Source organism: Equus quagga, chromosome 2 (assembly GCF_021613505.1).
Source record: "Equus quagga isolate Etosha38 chromosome 2, UCLA_HA_Equagga_1.0, whole genome shotgun sequence".
Classification (NCBI taxonomy): domain Eukaryota; kingdom Metazoa; phylum Chordata; class Mammalia; order Perissodactyla; family Equidae; genus Equus; species Equus quagga.
Window position 1 is genome coordinate 149,727,347 of NC_060268.1, and position 9,996 is coordinate 149,737,342.

The window sequence follows — 9,996 nt, forward strand, 5'->3', positions numbered from 1 at the left end:
TAGGAGGTCAAACAGTTCTATGAGATTTTTGAGTACCTGAGTAAAACTACAATACTCTAGTTTTTATGTGTGAGTATGCATGTTTATAAAAACTATTTCAGTATTTACAAAAGGCACTTATAAAGAGTGCTGTCACAGAAGCAAGTTAAATGGATAAGGAATCCGTCCATCTCCAGCAGTGGTTTCAATTATAAAAATGGTGCTAAATTACCAGAGCTAGGATGAGAAATCTGAATAAGCACTAATGGACAAATGGACTAATGGAAAAATGAATGAAAATAAGTTTCAGAATTTAAAAAAAGTCAGTAACAACATCCTACTGACACCTAATTTAAAAAATACATGAAGAGTTTTCCATAGCTCATTTTACTACAGCTTGTTAGGAAGATTGAGTAAGGCAGGAAGAGAGTTGAAGGGGATGATTTGTCAAGATGTTGACAGTTTAGGGCTAGAACAAGGGAAAGTTGGGGAAAACAGGCTAAATTGAGAGAGGAGACAAGTTTGGGGTAGATGAGAAGGTATAAAGTTTCTTAGGGCTATACGACCTCAGAAAATTGTTATGTCAGAGGAGGAAAAAAAACACAAAACCTAAAGGCTCTGATAGAAGAGCCTCAAACACAGGAAAGAATTTCATGTGTGGGAAATATTAACAGTGAGTTTTCTTGTTTGCCCCACCTTTTGAAAAGCAATCCCAAACACTGATATCTTAAAAGTCCACTATTTGGGGGCTGGCCCCATGGTGTAGTGGTTAAGGCTGGCACACTCAGCTTCGGCGGCCCAGGTTCACGAGTTTGGATCCTGGGCATGGATCCACACCACTGTCAAGCCATGCTGTGGTGGTGACTCACATACAAAGTGGAGGAAGACTGGCACAGATGTTAGCTCAGGGCTAATCTTCCTCCAGCAAAAAAAAAAAAAAAAAAGAGGAGGAAGATTGGCAAGGCAACAGATGTTAGCTCAGAGTGAATCTTCCTCATCAAAAAAAAAAACTTCACTATTTCAAAGATCCTTGCCAAAAAAAACACTTTACTACATACTCAGGGGTATGAGCATTCCTCACATATCCTGTTATTGCCAGCAGCAGATCTGGCTCAGCAGGCTACCTGAGGCCTGGTGCCAGAGAAATGGGGTTCACTATGAGCTACTCGGCTAGAATCTATGGATGGCCTCTCCACTTTAGGACATAACATGGAAACTGGAATGGAAAAGCAGGGGAGAATGACAGGATCAGAAGACACAGTAGCTGTAACTCTTTAAATACCTTCCTCCCATTCTATGTAAACTTCATGACACTTACCCCGATCGCCTGAAGTCTTCTCTTTTGCCACCATAGTATAAAATATAGTCATTTACAAACTTTGTATGCCTTTGATACTGAAATGCAAAAAATTAAGGATTTCATTTGCTCACAAGTTCTTCTGTGTCCATGATATATTAGTGAGTAGGGGAAAAAAGCACAGTATGAGTCTATTTGGGTTTTTAGTATGCAAATATATAGTATAGATGCTTATAAATTCAAAAAAGATCTAAAAGGGTAAATATTAAACTGTTAAGAGTGAACACTTTAGAGTAGAAGGGCTTTCACTTTCTACTGAATACTGTATATATTGTTTCAAACATTTTTCAAACATACACTACTCTTGTAATAAACTATATCTCAATCTGGGGAGAAAGAAAGCTTCCTATTCTATTGCTGAACTACATACAGCCTCATACCACCACTCATCTTAATCATAATATGAAAAATAAATCATAGGTCCTAATATTAAAGGTAAGGAGTAGAATTTACCTTTCATTATTATAAAATAAAATTTAGTTAATCCAGTAATGATAAAGCCTCTAAAATAGAAGACACAACTTTTAGGATATTAAATCCTAACTCTAAGCTTTCAAAAAGAAGTAAGTAGAAATCACATGTCACTTTTTATACTTTCTTTTAATATTAAAAAAATCCACAGTCGTGTTTATTTTCAATGCAGTATAACAAGATATATGAGCACTTTACTTTTTGTTTTAAAAAGTTCAATGGTACTCTCTCCAGAGCTGAACTTGCACATAACAGAACTGACCCCATCTATAATACACTGTCTGTGACTACACCCTATCGTATTAAAACTAAATAGTGATTTAATTGATCCCAACGTGTCCTAACAGAATACTGAATCAGAATATGATGGTTCCAAAACTGTCAACAAAGCAGTTAACATTTCAGAAAAGAAAAAAAGAAAAGCCAGATATTCAGGGATCTGGGTTCCAGCTCCTGGTCTACTGCCAACTGGTCACCTGACTATGGCGAGTCACTTAAGTCTTTTAGAGCTGGGGTCAGCAAACTTTTCCTGGAAATGGTAAACATGCAGGCCATATAATCTGTCACAACTGCTCAGCTCTGCCATTTTAGCATGCAAGCAGGCACAGCTGACACCTAAACGAGTGAGCATACCTGTGTTCCAACAAACCTTATTTACAAAAACAGGTGGTGGATGGGACTTTGCTTCTGGGAAGATGGAGCAGACAAAGATGTACTTCTCCCTATTCTTTCCACTAAGAACAAGTAAAAACCTTGGAAATTACATATAAAACAAACATAGAAGACTGACAGGTGGAGAGGAGAAGACATACCAGCTAGGGACCTCAAGACCATGGTCGAACACGGTGGTGAGTTCCCCAAGTTTTCTTTTTGCCTCATAAATCCCAGACTTAGAAGTGAAGAGGCTTGCAACCTGAAATGTCAACAAGCACAGACAAAAAAGTCCCAACGAAAGCCAGCTCTAACTGAATAACCAAGAGAGAAGAAGTCTAACAAGACAGGTAAATTTTAGATGATAACTACTCTACTCCAGCCAGGCACTCCAGGAACAACTGTGGCCCCAGCTCCACCCATGCCAGAAAAGGCGACCCACACCTTCACCCTCACCAGGCTGTAACTAGATGCCCCAATGCCCCCAGCTGAGTAGCGTCATAGAAGGCAGAGGAGATGCTGAAATGATAAAGGAACAAGTGGAAGATGAGATCCACAGGACAGTTAAGCTATTGGGTTAGGAGATAAGAGAAATAAATAAATTGGTGATGAGAGAGAACTTCTGTAAGTCAAAGAAAAGAATTAGGAATGATAACAAAGCCAAACAGATGACTACACATAGTGGGTATATCTAACTGACATTGTTTCCTTCTCCCAACCCTGACCATAGCAATAAATACCCAGAAATACTTCCGGTCTTGCTTGGCCTCTCTTTCATTCTCCAATATTCTCAGCAGTAACATGGATAGCCAGTGGGAGCAGTTAGTGTAACGAGCCACAGTCTTATCAAAAAGTTGAGCTGAGACAAGACTACAACAGGGAAGCAAGGTATAGCGTAAAGACAGCCCCAAGTCACAGCTGAGAGGTGACGCCACAGCAGGCCTGAGGACAGTCCACACACAGATCTACTTTTAAATACAAGTTTGACAAAGACCTTAAATAGCCAAGAACCAGGTAGGAGGAGAGTAAGAGTTAAAATGAGACTGAAGATAAGAGTAGTATAAAAATGAGAAATGGTCCGAGCTTGGCAAAAACAGCCTAGAAAAAACATTTGCAAGTTCATGGACTTTGTAGAACATTTATAAAACATTAGTAATATGTTTTGATATTTCTTGTCTCTAAATCTTTCTTATATATTCGTAAAATAAAATTGTACTCAAAAGTATAAACAGCAAAATTCCACATCAAGAAACACTTACTTTTAAAAATAAAATACAGATCTATCTGACTTAAGATTTTATGAAATAAAAGCAGATTTTAAAGTATTCTATTAGTTATAAAAATCTAGAAATATAAAAAGGATACAGCATCCATAGCTATGAGATGAAACCTTCTATTTCTTGCTTCTTCCCTGTTAAGACAAATTTTGTTTTAAGCAAATTCAAATGTCTACATTCTAATTAATATAATCAAATTCCCAAGTCTCTGAGTTTACAAAAACATCTTCAACCAAAAAAAGGGAAAGTACATTGAAATACCATACCTATCCAGCAATTCTGCTGCAACTTGTTTATGGGCCACCTTTCCATGTTTTTCTTTCTGAAATGGCTTTTTGAGCAGTAAATCATCTTCAACTGTCCTGGTTTGTGAAGAAGAAAAATTATTGCAAGACTTTATTTTTCCCAAAAGGGGTTTCTGGCTTCTATTTTCATAACTGAAACATGTTTTAAAGAATTCAAGACTTAATTTAAAAAAGATTCACTGATCTTTAATGAGACAGTTTACATCTCCTTAAATAGCTTAATTAATATCCTAACTTCATTTAACACCTATAAAATGCAGAAGATGAAACTAACAAATGCACAGGTTCTGGTGTCAGATCACCTAGGTTCCTGGGTTCAAATTCTGGCTCTGTCATTCACTATCTTAATCTTAAACAAAGATTAAGGTTCTTAATTTCTGTGTGCTACAATTTTCCTGTTTGTAAAGTAGAGATAATGAAGCTTTTGGTAATTGATAATATGAGAAAAGAAGGGCTGATTATAGATGATATAGACTATAAATGATCAGCCTCAGTTAGCAGACAGATATAACCCTAGTGCAGAGAAGAGTATCCAACTAGATTTGCTCAAATTCTATTCTTACAAAGTAATATTTCTGAATGAAAAATCTTGAAAATGTAAAGCATCATAAAATGTAATTTATTATAATTATTTCTATTCATGAAGACTGAGTCTCTGACAAAAATGTTCAGTCCCAATTATACACCTCATATACTGCTCTCAGTGTAAAGTAATAAACCAAGTTTTATAAATTTGGTTAATATGAATCAGTCAACCACTCTTAAGTTAATGGATAAAATCAAGTTTCTAAGCACTGAAAGCTGAAAACACTGCCCCTAAACACAGCAACTCCACCAAGACGTAGCCTCCTTGCAAGGCCCAGGCTTTATCTGCTGACAGCTCTTGTCCCTTCCAATTCAATAAAAACTGCCTTGAGCTCCTTCCCGTGACCACTTACTCTGCTCATTCACAAAACCGTAAGAACTGTGCTGCATCACAATCTCATCCTCCACACGAAGCTCATGTTGAAGTCAAGCACTAGCAAAGGGACCACCAACTAAGCCCCTTCTTAGCTATGAGATTCACAAGTAAAAAGTCCTTGACAGTTAAATGAAAAATAGATGCAAAAGAGAAATATAACAGCTTTAAATGATTTTTCTCCTGCTTCCCTTTCCATAAACCTCTTCACAGCATAAATATTATTTTCTCATTTTGCACACAACTGTTCTCAAATGTCTGAGTCAAATTCATTCGAGTTTAATGAACAAAAACTCATCCAGTAGAGCATGCTTGTCTTCACATGCAAATACAATCCAAAAACTTTCAATATTATTTATTTACACCTCATCTCAATATAGAAAGGATCGGAAACACAGATCAATAAAAATTTCTTACCGTTTTTTCCTTTTGCTGGATTCTCCACAGTGTTCATCATCACTAAAATCAGAGTCGTAGCCTCCATGGCCATGCATCTGTAAATGAGCGTAAAGTCAGTTACTTAGAAACTAAGCTGTCCATAGCTCAGGAAACAGAATAGCTCAAAAGTAAGTTATCTTTAAAAGCCATAATGGTTTTAAAGGATCATGGTGAGTGTATCACTATTCACGGGCTATCTAGCCATCTAAAACTTTCATTCACTTTGAAATAACAGACTTACCCTTCAGAAAATGAAGCAACATTTTCCTCCTCAATTACCGTTAGGCCAAAAAGGAAATCTCTTCTTTGACCTTCCCATTGAAAACCAGGTCTAGAAGCTACCATGAGACTGCATACAAGCTTCAGAAATGCTTCACTTTTATTTGATTCAGAGTATTACCAGTTGCTGTGTATTTATCACCAACTCCGTTCCAGACGTTACGCCACGTACTTTAGAAACACTGCTGCTAATTCTGCAAGTTAGGAACTATTATCTCCATTTTAGAGATGAAGAAATCAAGGACAAATGAGGTTAAGTAAATCAATTTTCCAGAGCAAATCAGTGGCTAAGCTGATCTACTTGATTCTTAAGTGCATGATTTCAATTACCCCAAACTGCCTCTCTGGAATATGCTAACATTTTGATCATCATATTCTATTAGACTTAACTGTATCTGTGAACAGTGCACGATCAATTGATGAAAACTTTCCTATCTCTTTTCAACTAACGTGGAGATTTCCTTTTTCCCTTTTAAACCTAGTTTCTTCAAGGTAAACCACCTTGCCCTCTGGCCTAGTCAACTTTATCTTGTTTCAATTCATTTTTTAATTGAAATTCTTAGAAATACTCAAAGACTGCAATTGTCACTCAGTTGTGTTGGAAGAAGCTCCTAGTTTCAGCATTACATTGAATTTGGCACACATATTAATGGGAGATAGATGGATGATTTGACCATTTGATGTCATAAATATCCAATCCATACAGCTAAAAGGAACCAGTCCGGGTCAAATGATACATCAAAATTTTTCAAGTTTAATATTCACTATAGCAGGTATAGCAGGAAAAAGAAGAAAGAATTGCCTAAACTCCATTGTAATGGACCTAAGACAAAGATGTTTCTAGTCCTGGCTACCTGGAATATATTACTTCATCTCCTAGGGCTTCATCTGCTATATAAGGGGGCTATATCAAATAATCCTTAAATCCTATGAGTCTGTGATGGTACTATAGTTCTATCTTCAAACTTAGGTGTGTGGGTGTATAGCTCCCTTCCTTGCTCCACAGAATTCCAGGAAGGCCCCAGCCAAGGTAGAGGTGAAGGCTGGAAAGCCACAGTTCAACTCTACCTTCACTTGATCTGTCATCACCTTACAGACACACTTGGATCTCACACCCTTTACCATGTCAACTCCTTGCTCCAGCTGTCTTAGCACATCTGTTCAAACCATACCAGCCTCTCTTTCCTTCTCTTATGTCCTCACTTTCTTCACATCCTGATGGGGGACAACCATGGTGCTGAGCTTAGAGATGTGTTCTGGGATCAGCCTGCCAGAATGAAAATCCTGACTCTGCACTTTTCCTTTGTCTTTCTTTGGGCACGTTCCTTAACCTCTCAGAGCCTCAGTTTCCCATCTACAAAATGAGGCTAATAAGAGTACCAACCGGTCTCATAGGACTGGGCATTAAATGAGTCATCTCACATAAAGAGTTTGAGAACAGTGTCTGGGACAGTAAAAGCCTGTAAATGTTAACTATCATCATCACCATCATACTGTTCCCACGCCCCGCGACACCACCTCTACCCCTACTCCGCCTCTCCCATTTCTTTCTTCTGTAGTGGCTTCATCCATCCCATACACATCTCAACTCGGTGGTCGCACTAAGAAGCTCTCACTCACTTCGCGCTACGAATCAACTGAGAAGGGCCGAGAGAAGTTCGAGAAGGGAGACGCCGGGTGACTCCAGAATCTGCCATCGAAAAAAAAAAAAGTCAACTAGTAGCAGATAAGGAAGAAGTTTCGAGGTCCTTCTCCCCGACCCCAAATATACTCATAGCGCTTCTCACACACCCCTTCCCTCCTGCCCGCTCCGCGCTGAGTTCGCCGTTTCCTCCTTCCGCAGCGGCTGCAGCGACGACCACCGCCTGCGCGAGCCGCTGCAGGGCCACCACGGCCACCCCGGCTGCGCAGGCTCCCCGCCGCCGCCGCCGCCGCCCGCTCCCAGCCTCAACCTACGGATCCCGGCTGGGCGCCACTTCCGGTCCGGCTCGGCTGCGCGTCACGATTAAATGACACCGTCCCCGGGCGCGCCGACCTTGTGCTACAGACAGAAGAGCCCCGGGAAACAAAGGCAGCGGGAGAAAAGGGCCGGAAGGGGGGGGGGGGGCGCGGCTGAGGCTTTTTGCTTTCTCAAACTCTCCTTCCTCAGTTTTTTCTGGGCCCTCTTTCCCTTACCCTTTCGGGAGTCTAGCATTTAATATCGTGTGGCACTGCCCTCTATAAGCCCACGCCCCTAGTTTGAAAATACGTTTTGTTTTAGAAAAAAACCATGCTTGAATATCACCGCCCGTCCTCTTTCTAGTAACCTTAGTAACGCCTTCTCGGAGCATCCTCCCCGAGTGCTTCAGTCTCTATCTGCCTCTCCGCCCCCTCCTCTCCTCTAATAAAACACTTCTCATAATTAGAACAAAAATAACTTTCCATCGTTTCACCACCCACTCAATAGATACCAATCCAAGTGCAGTGCTGGTGGCAGAGGAGCACATCGAATATATAGGGCATAGGGGAGATTTCACAGGGTCGCGGATTCTTTGCAGACAAGCGACCTGGCGTGTGTGGAAAGAGATCCAAAATAGTTCCTTTAAAGAAAAAAACGCAGGCAGGAAAAGTTCAATTATTTTAAACCCCACCAGGTTCTCCCTGTGTTTTACCTTTTCAGCATTATGATGCCTCGTTCTGCTTTGCAGCCTCTTCCTAGGTTCCTGTCTTGTCTCCCTCCGGCTGATGCTATTCATCTTTGCTTCCTTCTCAGTACCCACACGGTTCCTTGGAAATCACAAGCGCTAATTAAGTACTCGTTGAACTGAACTGGCACGCCGCTGACTTTTACAGCAGGCCTATTTTAGAGAAAACCTTGGCACGTAATACACACTCATCATTTTACATCTTTTGCACTAAATAGTAGATAACAATATCCTTATAGATTCAAGGCCCCCGTCTATGCCTGATAGTAAGTTATAGATACACCCTGCTTTACCCAGTACAGTGAATGTGATCTTAAAAATTTGTAAGTTGAATTATTTCAAAATGCCATCTGATTATACTTCAGTAAAAAAGTTTATTCAAAAAAATTTAAAGCAATAGGAAGCCTCAACACTTATATTGAATTATTTTGTCAACCAGGTCCTTTTTTAGTAAATATCTAAAATATATATTTAGTTCTTTTATTATTAATAAAACCAAACACTCCTGTACCTTATATTCAATTTGCTTTCTACCAATATTTGACATTTAATAGCATTTTTCTTAAATGTCAAAATATACCATTCTTAGTATATTTTTGTCTGTTGCTTCATTTTACACTTAGAACCAGCCTGTGCTGCCATGGTATTAGCCCCATGTTGCACCGGAGAAATAGAAGCACAGAACTTAAAGCCACAGACCTGGTGAAGGTCTGGAACTGAGAGTACTAGTCTCTTTACAAGACCCAGTTTTCTCTCTGTCTCTCTCTGTCAATTTCAGTCTCCCTTTCTCTCTCTCTCTCTCTCTCCCCCCCACTTTTCTTTTTCACTCAGTGATTGTGTGGGAGGTAGCTCCTGTTTCTAACATCTTAAGAATTTCCGATCTGTTGCTACCAGACCATTCAGCCAAAGATTTGAATTTTTCCCTTTGAGGCAGCAATTACTGAAAGAGAAAATAGAAAATATATGTTAGGGATAGATCACATGATCTGAACTAAAAACAGTTAATACAGGATAGAAAACCTGCCTGGTCAGGAAATCTCAAGTTATTAATGATACCTCAACTATAAAAAACACAAATATTAAGCACCTGCTCTGGGGAGAGCACTGTCGAAGTCATCAGGGTTATGAATACATAAAAGCCACTCCTTACTCTTGAAGGTTGACTAGTAAGAAAGAAAGAATATACAGAATAACAACAATATATTCTATCATGTGCCAAGTGCCTAGTAAATGGCATGAGCCTGTGGTTCCCCATCTGTAAAATGTGTTAGTTCAATGAACATGAAAATTTAAATGTGCACCAATGCTGTGTACTCAAATAAAGCAACAAAATCCTATAATAGTTATGTAGTGGGGGTGTGAGAAGTTGGTCCCCTCTCCATCACCTTTCCCTGACACACACTCTTATTGCCCACTTCCCCCCCCAAAAAAAGCTGGTCTGGAAGACAGGATAGTAAAGAGCCACACTTCAAAGTCAGCCAGACCTGTGTTCAAGTTAGGTTTCTGCCACTTACTAGATAAGAGATCTTGGGCAAATTATTTAATTCTCTGAGTCTTAATTTCCTCATCTCTAAAATAGAGATAAAAGTACCTAGTT

General features: G+C 39.4%; 1 protein-coding gene across 4 annotated transcripts in view; it reads right to left on the reverse strand.

Moving 5' to 3' along the window:
- Positions 1 to 7,692, reverse strand: part of LOC124235834 (protein FRA10AC1) — a 33,016-nt gene extending 25,324 nt beyond the window's left edge. For 2 of the 4 annotated variants that reach the window (XR_006887578.1, XM_046654317.1), the window contains exons 1-6: positions 7,507 to 7,690; positions 7,336 to 7,405; positions 5,416 to 5,492; positions 4,002 to 4,097; positions 3,824 to 3,869; positions 1,298 to 1,374 (exon numbers count right to left, since the gene is read on the reverse strand). Coding sequence is in view for 3 of the 4 variants with exons in the window: in XM_046654317.1 (XP_046510273.1) it covers positions 1,298 to 1,374; positions 3,824 to 3,869; positions 4,002 to 4,097; positions 5,416 to 5,492 (296 nt within the window). In the remaining variant the exon portion in view is untranslated. Of the gene's footprint in view, positions 1 to 1,297; positions 1,375 to 3,823; positions 3,870 to 4,001; positions 4,098 to 5,415; positions 5,493 to 7,335; positions 7,406 to 7,506 lie in introns of all 4 variants that reach the window. The other 2 variants (XM_046654319.1, XM_046654318.1) reach the window with 1 other exon arrangement.
- Positions 7,693 to 9,996: the final 2,304 nt, after the last annotated feature.